Source organism: Artemia sp. Qi Xiang Cuo, chromosome 15 (genome assembly GCF_049724085.1).
Source record: "Artemia sp. Qi Xiang Cuo chromosome 15, ASM4972408v1, whole genome shotgun sequence".
In the NCBI taxonomy this organism is placed as follows: Eukaryota; Metazoa; Arthropoda; class Branchiopoda; order Anostraca; family Artemiidae; genus Artemia; species Artemia sp. Qi Xiang Cuo.
This window is the reverse complement of record NC_142808.1, coordinates 32,391,804-32,406,614: the sequence shown is the minus strand read 5'-3', so window position 1 is coordinate 32,406,614 and position 14,811 is coordinate 32,391,804. Positions and strand designations below refer to the sequence as shown.

The 14,811-nt window shown below is 33.8% G+C and overlaps 1 protein-coding gene across 1 annotated transcript in view; it reads left to right on the top strand.

Moving 5' to 3' along the window:
- LOC148943564 (uncharacterized) overlaps window positions 1–10,165 on the top strand; it is a 31,253-nt gene extending 21,088 nt beyond the window's left edge. Inside the window, exons 3-6 of the mRNA XM_089101853.1 lie at window positions 1,903–2,041; window positions 3,807–3,971; window positions 7,876–8,001; window positions 9,912–10,165. Coding sequence (XP_088957979.1) covers window positions 1,903–2,041; window positions 3,807–3,971; window positions 7,876–8,001; window positions 9,912–10,071 — 590 coding nt within the window. The 3' untranslated portion in view covers window positions 10,072–10,165. The remainder of the gene's footprint in view (window positions 1–1,902; window positions 2,042–3,806; window positions 3,972–7,875; window positions 8,002–9,911) is intronic.
- The last annotated feature ends 4,646 nt before the right edge of the window (window positions 10,166–14,811 follow it).

The following is a 14,811-nucleotide window of genomic DNA, read 5'->3' as shown; positions in this document are numbered from 1 at the left end:
GATAAATTGGCTAAATAAGCAAAGAAATAACATAAAAAAAAGAAAATAATCATGTGCACAAAGGCAAAAATAAATAAGAAAAATTTTCATGTCTTTTTTACTCATTTAGTGTAGTTTTTCTCTATTTCTTTTTAAGTTTTTCTATTTTCTAAGCCTTTCCTCGTGATTGTTGAAAGTCGTTTAAGCAGTATTCTTATTGTTTGCGTTGTTAAAACAACATAAATTTGGTTTTAGAAGTCAAGTTTTGACAGCAGCCATGTATTAACTTTCTCATTTCTTCGATGTATTTCTGTTCAGTTCAGTTGATTTTAAAGCTAAACACAGTTCAATCACAATCAAATAAGAAAAAAGAGAGAAACTCAATTAAAATTATTCTTCTTTGCCTTTAGAATAATCTTGTTGAGGGAACGCCAGAATATACCAGAGAAATAAAACAAAATACTAAAGGTAAATAAATATTTAATAATAATAATAATAATAATAGAAATCTGAACTTAACTAAAAAAAAAATTAGTTAAAATTCTGTTTTACATTTTCTTTGCAAGTAATTTATTAAAATTTGTTTTAAATAAACATAATGTTTACTTTCGTCTCAATTTCTCTGGTAGAGAATTCCACGCACGGACGCATGTGATGAATCTATAATCTAGATTCGTTAGAATATGGTCTGTGTTTCTGCAAAGAGTTGCAAAGGATAGTGGAGGCCACTGTATTAATGTTCGCATCCTTTGCTATGCTTTGCACAAGATCAGGCCCTTTTTAATGTAAAATAATGCCTTGAGCCACTTGGCTCTTTGCTAAGCGCCCCCTTCTAGGAGCACTTGACTTAGACACGGAGATGTAAAGAGAAAAAGTGGGAAAGTAATGAAACGTAATAAATGATGAAACAACTCGATTGTTTATTGCATCAAAAAACAATATTGAAGTGTATAAATTTGGTAGGGTATGGATTTAGAGAATAGGACCCAGATAGACAGGACGGGTTCCTCCACCTTTTTCCTCCTCTCTCTACTAGATTTGTGGATTGAACCTTGACCAATCATGCCTAATCATGGAATTGTTTTTGGCATGCTATGGGAAATTTCACAGTCTCTCTTATGCTGGTTTTAGGATTAGAACAGCTTACAAATAGTGCAATAATCTGTTATCGTTCTGTTTCAAAGTCTTTCAAACCTTTTGCAGAGTTTTTTTTAGGGGCTTTTACCATCTAACACAGAGAAGGACTTTTTTCACCGCCGAGTTTCAAAATTGGCCAAATCTTCTGTAAATGTTACATACACATATATTATTTGTATCTGCGCACGTACAAATTTACGCTTTTTTAAAGACTTTTTTGTCTCTATATTGTTTCTTTTGTATTCTCTTTTCTAGAAGAAATCGTCTTGGAGGGCACAGCCGAGGTTCCCCAAGCCTATTATAAGGTTCTCCTGGTTCTCTCATGCTTGATGAGTTTTTATTGTTATAATGTGTCATTTCGTGTCATATATCAAAACCCCCAGTCTATGATGAAAACAAAAAGATTTGCTAAAGCTTGGCTGTACTAACTGACACCGAAATCAATTTTTCCGGTCAGAAGGAAAAGATGGCGGTAAATTAGTAGAAATGCTCAATTTGTATTGCAAAGAGAGCAACCTTTTTTTTGAAAATAAAAGAATAGTTTTACTATTCATTTTAACTATGATGATTTGTATTGTAGCAGTATTAGACAAGTAGCATTTATTCAATCTCACTTTATGGGAATAACTTAAATTCACCGACTAGATTGACTTGTTAAAAGTGCAGGAATAGAAACTAGTTTTGCTAAGATGTATTAATTTCTTTTTTTGCCAAGGTTTAAGTTTCTAATTCAAATGGTTAAGCCAGTTTCTTTTAGAATAATTTAATAAGTGCTTCTGTCTATAGGCCCCAGTAATGAAGAAGCTTTGCTTGAGGCTCTACTTGCTGCAAGGGATACCAGTGTGAAGTACTTGGATGATGACACTTTTGAGCACTTAACTCAAGCCTCATCCGGGGCCACCACCGGGGACTGGTTTGTTCTATTGTACGTATTCTCTGGTTTACTTTAGTAGTTTTCTCGTAAGAAATGCAAACGAAGGGTCTGATAACCAGAAAGTCTGCTGTCTAAGTAGCTCATCTTGTGCTCTAATTTATCATTATAATTCTTTATTCTAGTCTTTAATTTATGGAATGGATTGAGATTCTTTCATCCCTGTGTGCAACTATATCTTACTCTCAGTCACTGCCAACTCAAGTAACGCCTTCAGATTGTAACTTAAGGGCATCTTTATTTGATGAATTTCGTATAAATTCTTAGAGACATCATGTGCTACCACAATCATTCATTTTGTTTTGATTAAGTTTTGTTTGGTTGATTTTGTTTGTGTTTATTTTGCTTATCTTGACTTTCAATTGGGTTGAATTCAGCCGGGTTGAATTTTCCGTGGGTTTTAATTTTGCCGGGTAGTGCTTTGCAGGATTGGACCTCGCGGGTTCAGTTTTGTAGGATGGGATATCATACAGCTCTTTTTGATGTTTCTTTATTGACTGGCTATCTCATAATATTTTCTGATATCAGTTGGTTTTGTGCCACAAAATTGTGGAGGGTGGCACTTTGACATGGCGTGATGTCTTTGGTACTTGAAAAGAGCATTCGATCTAAAATTTCGCGTTCGATTAAGCTTTCCCCCCATTTTTGTACGATTTTTAACTAGTTATTTAATATTTTGTTTTCAAGTCATCTTGTTTTTCAGATTTTCTTGCTTGTATTCTTATGATTATTTAGTGTGCAGTATGTGGGTTACTGTGATTAATTACGGATGCCAAAATGTTTGCTATGTTATCTTGCCTTTTTTCTAACTTCTTTGTTGAAAATATCTGGAAACACAAAATGAAACACATTTCTTTTCTCAGATGGAAGTCAAATTTAGTGTTAAGACTCTACAACAAAATAAAAAGGGACATTTATTCCCACTTAAAAGCCACCAGTGCGATCGGGAAAGTGTATCACACCGTTGTATTTAGATAGCAGCTGTGCTGCATAAACGAAGTCGAGCATTATGAGAATCAAATGGGTATTATAAAGGGTATTATACAAATGGGTATTATTCAAGTCAAATGGGTATTATAAAGGGAATACACTTACGTTCGATCCAAGTTCTTCACTTCGACCACAGTAGCCTATAGATATATATATATACGAACAGTAGCAAAATGTCATATACTCTCCATTAAAGATATTTGGAACACATCAATCTAGACATCTCTTCATGACTCCGCCTCTTCACACACGCGCAATGGCAAATGTTTAGCACATTACGACGGGGGGAATTATCTGATCGAATGCCAAGTAGCAACTGAAACTGTTGCTCTGACGTACTGGGAACTTCCCATTCAGCGCGTTATGATGTGTTTCATTTTTGAAGAAAATTTTCGCTACTATTCGTATATATATTTATGCTATGACGTGGACTAATTTCAGCAAGGTATTATTATGATTATGAGTATTATAAATAACACTTATATGTAGTAAATAACACTTATAATAACGTAGTATTATGATTTACTACGTCTGCAAATAAATAACACTTCAAAATAGCTATATTTATGGAAAGCGGCCAGTTTTCTGCTGCACATTATCATATTATCCGCTCTGGTAATTAGGAAATTTGCATAATAGTTGTTTACGAAAATTTGTTTAACCAGAATGATATGCTTTTTTCAATATTGTTAAAAGAATTTTTATTAAATTATTAACTAACTTTAATTAAAAGAACTTAAATTTTCTCTAATTAATTTTTTTGTCCTAGTTGTCGTCCTGATAATGAAGATTGTCAGAAACTTGAAGCTAGGTGGGAAGCAGTGGCCGCCCGACTGCACGGACAGATGAATGTTGCTAGAGTTGATATTGTCGAAGGTGGTGGGATTTCAACTGCCTCAAGATTCAAGGTTTCCAATATCCCAGAAATCATTTTGTAAGTGACCCTCTGTTTGTTGAGGCAATTCCTTGTTTTGCTAAAGTATTGACAACTAATTACTCTAACTAATTAAATCCATCTTCCATCCTAGTATTTGCATATGACGAATTTTCATTGATCATGGTAATGTCTGCTTGAGATGTGTACGAATGTAAAGCACAAAATTAATATTTCAAGTCTTATTGAAAAGATTTTGAGTCAAACCGGATTTCGAGTCGAGTTGGATTTCGTTTCCCTGATTGTGTTTGCTTAGTCCTCGAGGTGTTTTTTGATAGCCAACTTTTCGATAACTATTTGTTCTGAATGCTCTGAACCATTCAGATCTATAAGCTTGAAGCTTCTTGGTGTTTGACGCATTCAGGGCATTATGCATCAGTTCTATGTTTTCGCTTCGCTTATTTAAGTTTACTGAGTTGTTAGACCAATTAGTGGTGAAGGATGATGCTAGACAGAATAGATATATACGAGCTAAATGATTGTGAGACCATTTGCCTGAAATTTATTTTTAAGGGAATTAGAAGAGATTCGAAATCCTTGGGTTGTAACTGTCAGTTCTTTTACTGTAATTTGGATTGACCAATTGTGTAATTGTGATTAGAATGTACTCTAGGCCGTGTTACTTAATAGGCTATTAAATGCCGCAGCCTAGTTATTAAAACGCACTAAATTGGGTTGAGGAATGACTAAGACAATTTGAAACTGCTCTACCGAATAATCCTTTTAAGCTTAATATGCAGCTCGTACATTTTATATGAAAGGGCTCAGTTAGGAGTCTGCTATATCCTTACTCCTAGATTTAGATAAAATAGAGTCTATCTAAAGGGGCTTTAAATCTAATACGAAAAAATACACGTCCAGTAAGATAAATCATTTTATTAGATAGTGAAAACAGTTATAAAATCAAAGATTTTCATCTGCTAATGACGATCACTGTGTATGTGATTGAAATATCCAGAGGTTTTATAACTGTTTTCACTGTCTAATAAAAGGATTTATCCCTATTGAACTTTTATTTGTTTGTCATAGAAAGGCAGTGTGGTCTTTGAAAATACTCAAAATCTATTAGTGTAGGATCTTGCAAGGTCCTAATCTGGTCTTGAATGTATTGTAACCGTGCTTAAGTGAGTGGAAAAAATTGGAGAACAACTCGAGAATTCTTGAGTCTAACTACTGCGATGGACTTTCATGCAATTTTGAAGGAGCAAGGGAAAATTTCCAATTTTGGTTCATTGATTTTTTATTAGAAAGTTCCAACACTGATTTCAAATCTTAGAAACTGAACTTGGTTGTCTGGTTTGTTGATTACTCTTGTTGTATTAACGGAGTGTTCATGAATAGGCCTTATCACAGGAAAGGAGAGTTCAGTCGGTCCAGTTATGCCATCTCTTACGTTTTTTCCTGTATTGATTCTTCTTTACACGTTTTATGGCTTACATTGTTCTCCCCTTATGATGAACGGTTGTATGCATCCACAAAGCCGTATCCAGGGGGGGGGGTAGGGGGTTTGATGCGTTTTTTTATTTTTTTTTGTGCCCCCCCCCCCCCAAACAAAAATCCTGGGTACGTCCCTGCGCATCCATAAGATTATTTAAATGTGTTTTACTCATGGGCTGGAAGTAGTTTGTGATGCATTTTCGAAGTCTTTCTCTTTCCGTACAAAATCTGGGGGCTTCGTTTACTTGAGCATTATTTTTAAACCCTTCATATTTGAAGGCCCTTTGTGGCTGTTTTATCGTTTTTTTTTTTTGTTTTTTTTTTTTTTTTTTTTTTTTTTTTTTTTTTTTTTTTTTTACCCAGAAGGGGTCTGGAAAATTGGAAAGGTTAGGTATCTGAAATTTAGTGTTAATAAATTATTTTCTGACTAAGAAGCTAACTGACAATTTCTGAAAATATTGTCTTGGTGAGTTAGCCACTGTCGCATCTTAGCCGCTATCACAAATGCTATGTGATAGGAAAACACAAATGCAGAATCATTTATTAAGGTTTAGGTTTTTGATATACCTCTTTATGCTTCTTTTGAGCCTCAGGAACGATTTTTTTCTAATTTCTGTTTTAGTTATCTTTTGTATGAAATTAAATCATTTCAATTTGTTTTATGGTCATAATTTCATACTTAATAAGGTACTTGCTCTGTTTCTTTTCTTTTATAAAAAAAAAAAGTTTTTTCAACTGAAAGTAAGGAGCAACATTAAAATTAAAACGAACAGAAATTATTACCTATATGAAAGGGGTTGCCTCCTCATCAACACCTCGCTCTTTACGTTAAAGTTTGAATTTTGTCCCAATTCTTTTAGAACGACCTCTGAAACTTTATGTTTGTTTAATCAGAACAATAAGAAGCTTTTTTCTAACAAATTTAGCGTAAAGAGCGGGGTGTTGAGGAGGAGACATCCCCCTTCATATACGTAGTAATTTCTGTTCGTTTTAAGTTTTAATGTCGCTTCTTAGTTTCAGATGAAAAAACTTGTTTTTTTTAATTTCTGATTTTTTTTTAAATAATGCCAGGAAATCTGGCTACTTCTCCACGGAAAAATCCCTCCTCCCCAAGGATTTATTCTCTAGACAATTCAATCCTGGTGAAAATTTACTCCAGACAATTAGTCTTAACATCTCGATGCGTAAAATTGAGACAGAAAAGAGGTTGCAAGACATAAGCAGGATTTCGTATAGGACCTCTGACAAATTCCCCCAGTGTAAAATTTTCCCTGAAAAATTCACCCAATAGAAAATTATCCCTGAGGAAAATCCCACCATCAGAAAATTCCCCTTCCCCCGAAAAATGTATGCATACTTTCTAATAACAAATGTTATACGTAAACAATTGGCAAATTTTGTAACTTAACAACCTATCCCCAGGGGCAGTGTCAGGGTCATGATATCCCAAAAGGCATAGTTATTCGGCCTTTCAAAAATGCTGAACAAAATGGCTATCTCAAAATTTTGATCGGACGATTTTGAGAAAAAAAGGCGTGGGAGGGGGCCTTGTTGCCGTCCCATTTTTACTAGATCACTTAAAAAGGGCACTAGAACTTTTCGTTCGAATGAGCCCTTTCACGATGTTCTAGGACAATTGGTTCGATACGATCACCCCTGAAAAAAAAAGAAAAAACACACGCATTCATGATCTTCCTTCTGGCAGAAAATACAAAATTTCACATTTTTTCAGATAGGCGCTTGAAACTTCTACACTATGGTAATCTGATTCGCTGAATCTGATGATGTGATTTTCATTAAGATTCTATGAATTTTAGGGTCTCCCCCTTTTTTTTAAAAATCGGGAACATTTTCTCTGGCTCATAACCTTTGATGGGTAAGATTAAACCTATTGAAACTTTGAAAATTGAACCTATTGAACCTATTGAAATTTGAAACCTGCATAAAACCCCGATTCTTTTTATACATGTATTGGTATTGAAATTCCGTTTTTTAGAGTTTCGGTTACTATTGAGCGGGATCGCTCCTTGCTTACAGTTCGTTACCACGAACTGTTTGATTCAATTGGGCAATGTTGCACCGCCCAAGGTCGCTTCTCTGCAGAAATTGACACACGATGCATTGCTAGAGTTGGTGGTTATACACGCAGGCTTGAATTTGTCAGGCGAGGGGAGGGTGGTATTTGTTTGGCAAACAGTACATTATGTGGAGGTATTATACAGACTTTACAGATTTCTGAAGAGAAGGCACCCTTGGGTATATGCCCTGTAGGGATTATCCTTATTTCTTCTCACCATACTAGGTAAGGTAATTGATACAAAAAAAAAACATTATCTACAGAAAAGTGGCCTAATAACTGATTTAATGTATTTTATTGTCTATTTAAATATATGAATCAATAATTTTCTGAATCTATTTTATTTTATTTAAATACATGAATTAATAATTTTCTGCTTTTTTTCGTCAGGGTCCGGCAGGGAAAATACTACCGATATGGACTTCCAAATCAAGATGCATCGTCGTTTGCAGCATTTGCAACTGGATTTTATAAGAACTTTCCAAGCGAGACTGTACCAACTCCTCAAAAACCATTGTGAGTTTTTTTTTATTCTCTTATTCTTTCCTTCTTTGTTGGAAAAATTAAACAATTTTTTGAAAAAGTAAATCGAGAGATGATTTTGGATACAAGTCTCACACAGCTCAACCACATCAAAAACGAACATTTGTAGTTAAACCTCACACAATCTTCTACTCTGTCCCATAAATTTTAGTATATGTATTTCTTTTCTTTTTTATGCTATATTTATCTCTCTCTGTCTCTCTCTCTCTCTCTCTGTCTCTCTCTCTCTATCTCTCTCTCTATCTCTCTCTCTCTCTCTCTCTCTCTCCCCCCCACTCTCTCTCTCTCCCTCTCTCTCTCTCTCTCTCTCTCTCTCTCTCTCTCTCTCTCTCTCTCTCTCTCTCTCTCTCTCTCTCTCTCTCTCTCTCTCTCTCTCTCTCTCTCTCTCTCTCTCTCTCTCTCTCTCTCTCTCTCTCTCTCTCTCTCTCTCTCTATATATATATATATATATATATATATATATATATATATATATATATATATATATATTAAACCTATTAAAACTTATATATTTGAAACCAGCATAAAAGTCGCTTTCTGTCGTGCACAACTTGGAGTGCTGGGGTGAATTAGTTAGTATATAATAATGTACAAATATGTAATAATTTTTTTTTAGAAAAACTATGGTGGGTGATATGAGACCGAAGTCTGTGGTGGATTAGAAATGTATAGATTTATTTGTATTATGTTGCTTTATGTTAAGTTGTGTGTGCGTCATTTTATTTAACTGCGAAATTCTATTCGAAATTCTTTATTCTTTAAATTATTTTAATCGATTTAAAAATCTTTGAGAGACTTTATTTGTAGTAATTAAGTTATAATTAACTGAAGATAGAAAAACAAAAACCCAGTCAAAACTTTTTTTGGCTATCGTTATTTTGCAATTTGACGAAGTCTTAAGTTAACCCTATTTCACTTCATCTTAAGCAGATTTTATTTTGGTTACAAGAATTATAATACAAATCAGAAGTAAAACTTTCTTTGGTGAAAACTTTTATTTGCTTCCATTCCTCGTCTTAAAAGGCAAAGTTCTGAATAAAATGCAAAGTAGAAATATTGCGACTATAAATAAAAGAGGACTAACTAGCATGGGCTTGCACTGTGTCTCTGGATTTAACATTAAATGATTAGTTTTAAAAAATGTATTCAAAAACTGCAGTGAACTTGACTTTTAAAGGGGATATATATATATATATATATATATATATATATATATATATATATATATATATATATATATATATATATATATATATATATATGTATATATATATATATATATGTATATATATGTATATGTATATATATGTATGTATATATATATGTATATATATATATATATATATATATATATATATATATATATATATATATATATATATATATATATATATATGTTCCAGTATTTACTTAGTTGGATGTTAATACTTATTTTTAAGGAATTTTCAGCTGAAGACTCAGGGTAATATAGACCAACAATTTTAAGACTTAAAAGTGGAAAAATTAATTAGAATTAATCGATTGGACATCTGAACGGCCTACCTATCTGATCAAATGTTGATATTAAAACTAAAAAGCCATTTTAGTCTCTTAATCTCAAGCTCGTCAAAATTTTTGGGCCGAGAAGGATTTGGGTGTCAGCCCGGGTGTTTATGAATGTTGATCATCATATTTAGGGAGTTTTTTTTAACGATCGATGTAAAAGTCAATCAAGCATTTCGATGCAGAAATCTAAGGGTAACTTACCTGGAGGTAATTGATTAGCCATCTGAGTGGCTCAGCTGTCTGACAAACGTCATTTTCGCGTTTCTTTAGATGTTAGAATTTCAGGTTTTTTTGTTTTTTTTTTTTGTTTTTTTCATTATAATAATTATTTATTTTAGTGATGCTTTGGTTGATCGCTGCGTCTTTTGGTTCAAAGAAAACCCAATTTATGCTATATCTTCAGTTGGTGGAGTTCTGCTTCTGCTTCTTGGAATCGTAGCTTTGAATGTGATTCCAGGTGAAGCCAAAAAGGATAAGAAAAGAAAGAAGAAATCATAAAACCTGCTAATTTTATAGGTTTTGAAATTCAGACATCTTGGGATATGTGGTTCTTTGATTACTTCTATGTTTTTTAATAAATTTGGATGAAGTATATTTTTACTTTAAGTTAGGGCTCACTCTCAGCTACATTTAAACAGACAAGGTTTTTTTATGGTTATGTATCTTGGACCTTAATTACGTGTTTTTAATATTCGTCTATGTGTCAGCTAATTAGTTTTCATCCGTCTCTTAGTTGACCCCCCACCCTGTAAACCATCTGTGCCAGATCCAGATAATTGGCTTCAGCTGGTTAAGTATTATTTAAAGCTGTGTACCATATTGTTCAAAAAGCCCTGGTGAAATAATTTTATACTTATTGACTTCTCATTTTTATCTTCAGCAGTAATGTGGAGCTGAGCAATATTTGATTTAAAAGGTTCGTATTTTTCTGAGTTTTATGCTTGAAATGTGAAAAACACATATTGAAAACTTCCAATAAACCAGAATGCTAGCACAAAATTAGGATTTGTTGTCTATTTTAGGAAATAGTTTAGTTGACAATCATCAAGTGCATTCATTTCTTCTGAGCATACCGTAGTTTTGTAAGTTTTTGGGCAACGGAGTGCAAATTTCTCAGCCAAAACGACTCACCAACAATAACGGAATATGCTTTTCGTCTTTGCTCAGGAAAAGTATAATTGAGAAGCGGCTCATATGAGTTTACTCAGAACTCTTAGGCGGCGTTTGATTTCTTTTCTCTCCCTTGAGGTTCTAGTCTTGCTAGATTTTGGTAGTCTTTTCAGCGCTCCTGATTCATTGAATAAGCTTTACCAATAGAATAGTTAGAGATATACATGTTTAAGTGACTATTTAGTAACTTTGAACAATGATGCCGATATAAAAGCATAATTTAATCAAGCGTTTGTAATTTTGGATTCTGAAGTCTTTGCGGAAATTTTTGAAACAATCATTATGTAAGCAATTTTAAAGAAAGGTAAATAGTCTCTTTTTTCAATAAAAGCTTTCAAGGTCGAAAACGAGCGACGCAAGATGAAACCATTTACGTAAACGCTACACTATTTTTGAAACCTCTTTAACGTTGCACACAACACTACTGTTTAATTAGCTTCCTTGCTACCCATAAATCTTCCACGGTGGTCTGAGCGGAAAAATTCTGCTTCTAGCTAAGGTAGTCAAGGTGAATTGTTCGGCTTGAAAAACTTGAAGCTAACTGTCATTTAACCGAGCTTCAGTTCGGTTTTGTGTAAACACCGAGTCAGTTTAAGTTACAACTGGGCTCTAGAGATACCGACCATGTGCATTGCAAATGCAATATTACAAATCCAATAATCTAAATTATTGAGTATAATAGCCCAATAATCTAAATTAGGTTATTGCAATTGCAATAATCTAATTCTCAATGCGTAGTTATTATCATTTCTTTGATAATAAAAAAAAAACGATATCTATATCACCCCAACCGGAGAAGTTATTTTTGAACCTCACTAAAGGGGTTTCATAAAAAAAAAAAACTTTGACGTTAGTTTCTTGATAATTTTTTTTTAATACTACTACTACTAACAACTCACTGCAGCACCAAGCCGCTTGAGGCCAACACAGCTACGCACGCTCCTCCTCCATCCGAATCTATTCAAATCCTCCCTCTTTACACCCTCTTAGGAAGCTCCCATTTCCTTTGAATCTTTCTTTATGAAATCCTCCCATCCCAACCACGGACGTCCTGCTTTCCGTTTATCCCTAGACGGTTGCCCGAAAAGGACAATCTTCGGCAGTCTGACATCCGCAGAAGGTGCCCTAGCCATCTCAACCTTTCCCTCATTATAGCCCTAGAAAGCGGAGTTGAACCCCACTTTTCGTAAAGCCTACTGTTTGAAATACGGTCAGTCAGCCGGGTACCCAGAACAATCCGTATGCATTTTCTCTCGAAAAAATCTAGCAAATCTTCATCCGCTTTTCGGAGTGCCCATGCTTCAGAGCCATAATTGACCACTGTCATCAACGTAACTTCCAAAATTCTAATCTTGGCTTGCAGACTTATCTTCCTATTCTTCAAAACATTTTTTAACAGTGAAAAAAACACCCTGAGCCATGACAATTCTGCTTCTAACATCTTCTCTGCTCCCACCGTCTTTACTAATAATACTACCAAGGTAAGTGAAGCTGTTCACCTGATCAATCTTCTCGTTACCCAACTTTACCTTTTCATCTTCCCTTGTTCCTAGCCTTAGTGACTTAGTATTCTTAACAGTCGTTTTTAAACCAATTATAGCACCCAGAACTCGCAAAACATCTAAAAGTTGATTCATCGAAATGTTGAAAACTTCAATTTTTTTAAATAGTTGTAATTTATTCTCCAACTTTTTTTTTTTTTTTTTCTTGTTTTTCTTTTTTTTTATATTTCAGTATTGCATGGGAAACGAGATAATATGCTTGATTTTGACTTTGAATCGTAAAAAATTGATAAAGTATTATTTACTATTTTTTTTCTGTATTAGCAACTGGAATGTGTATTATGCTCATAGTAATATTATTGCAGTTACATAAATAGAGACGATCATCAAAAATCGAATTAGGCCCCCTTTCTACATCACCATCAGAAACTGCAAAATTGTTTCAATAAATGCTACGCTTTACTTTAAAAATAAAACGAGAAACAAACGTACTTTCAAAAGAATTGAGAGGTGACAAAAATTTCTTTCCGTCATCCCCTTTTCAGTTTTTATGTTCTTTCTTAGCAAGGTGAATGCAAATGAAGATGGGATTTCCAAACATTGGCTCTGGGTATTGCAGGTGATAACTCCGATTAGATGCAACGAACAGTACATAACAATCCTTTTACCGTCTCTGGCAATTAAATTCTTAGTTTGTGTACTGTAGAGCCTCTCAAACTTTTTGATTGTAGACCGCTTTTGTTTTTTAAAGTATCTCAAAAGTCTACCAAGGGCTCCAATTGTGGAGGGAGTGGCATTTGTCCCCCTCAGACTTTGAAAAATACCGGTTTTGGTATTTGCATTGAAAAGCACTCTTTTTTAGTATTTTCATTAAAAAATCCCGCCTACTAGGTTTTGAAAATATATTTTGTACCCCCCCCCCCCATTATTTTCATGAGTTTGTGTCATAGAACTCAACAGTTTCTAACTAGACATGTGCAACAGTATGTAGTTAGTTATGTTTGAACTTTAGTTAACAGATTGTAGACCTCTTAAATGTTGCTAATGGACCCTTCAAGGGATTTCTGAACGAATTTTTCCGAATTCATTCCAACTTCATTCGGATAACAAATACAGGTTAACTATGCAAATGTCATAAAAATTATGAAAAAATCTGATGTGACTGGTTGTAATACTTTTATGGTTTCTAATCGGAGGAAAGGAAGTCATAAAAAAGCCCGGAATAAAGAATATTTTAATAACAGATTACAAAAAAAACTGAGATTTATAAAGAAAATTTTCGTGCTGAAAAATCTGGCACTGGGTCTTCTTGACGTTAGGGCCCCGTGATCCTTCTTTAGTCGTCTCCGACTCCCTTTTTAAATATCTTTAGTTCTGATTTCCTTCATATTCTTTTGGTCTCCCATACGCTCCAACTTAGCGAAAATCCTGCTACTATTCTATATTCAGTGGAACCTTCATCCTTAGTAATAATGGTTGTATAAGAAATACATCTGTTTCATAAATAATATGATGTATTTTTATTCTTATTATGCGTCGCAAATTTTCAACGTTTTTTGGGCTTCCGTAAATCTGAAAGTAAATCTCGTAATAAAGACACGATTAAACTGAGCATTAAATCCAAAACTGAAGATCGTTCGAGTTTTGAACTTGTTTCAAGTCAGTCTCGATTAGTTTGAAATTAATTTTAACTTTAAATGCTAGTTTGAACTACATACATTTGTGAACCGGTCCACGAGTTTTGAAAAAACAGTTGGACATGTGATAAATGTTATACTGGCTCATTCACGTTGTGTATTGTTTTCTTTTGAAGTACCTGCTGTATTTTTCAATTACCAGCTGCGACTGTTTAACTCGTTTTTTTCACAATAATTATTTAGCCAAAAAGTAAACATTGATCTAGGTTTTTGAAGGTAATTAGTAAAAAACCCAAATGTGATCCCTGTAAAAGCATTAGTTTTATTTGTTGATTATACTAATTTAACGGTATGCACGAGAACTGAAAAAGAGTTGATCCGAGCAGTTGAATATGATATAAGTTTGATTGAAAAGTGGACTAGGTTGAATAAACTGAAAATAAATTTTGAGAAGCGTAATTTTGTGTTGTATGCTTGTTCTAAAAAGTATTATCCTTGGGTAGATAAGTTGAGGTGTGGGAATTCATTTATTAATAGAGTACAGTCGACTAGGTATTTAGGCATTATTGTAGATGAGACGCTTAGTTTTTCAGATCATATAAAATCTAAAATTGCCCGTAATGTTGGAATTATTAGGAAATTGAAGCACATTTGTCCGAAAATAGCCTTTAGAGTTTTGTATTTTTTAATTGTACGTTTGTACCTTTTATATTGCTGTTCGGTATGGTATTCAAATTTTCAGTCCCGTCTGAAATAACTTAGGCTTTTTCAGAATTCTGCCACTAGGATTTTATCGAATTATAGACCGAGAGATTCAGTGAGAAATGTGCATTTGAAACTGAGTATTCTTCCTCTAGCAGGTATATTCCTTTTTTATCGATCTATGCTAATGCTTGACATTATTAATAAATTTACCTCAGAATGTTTTA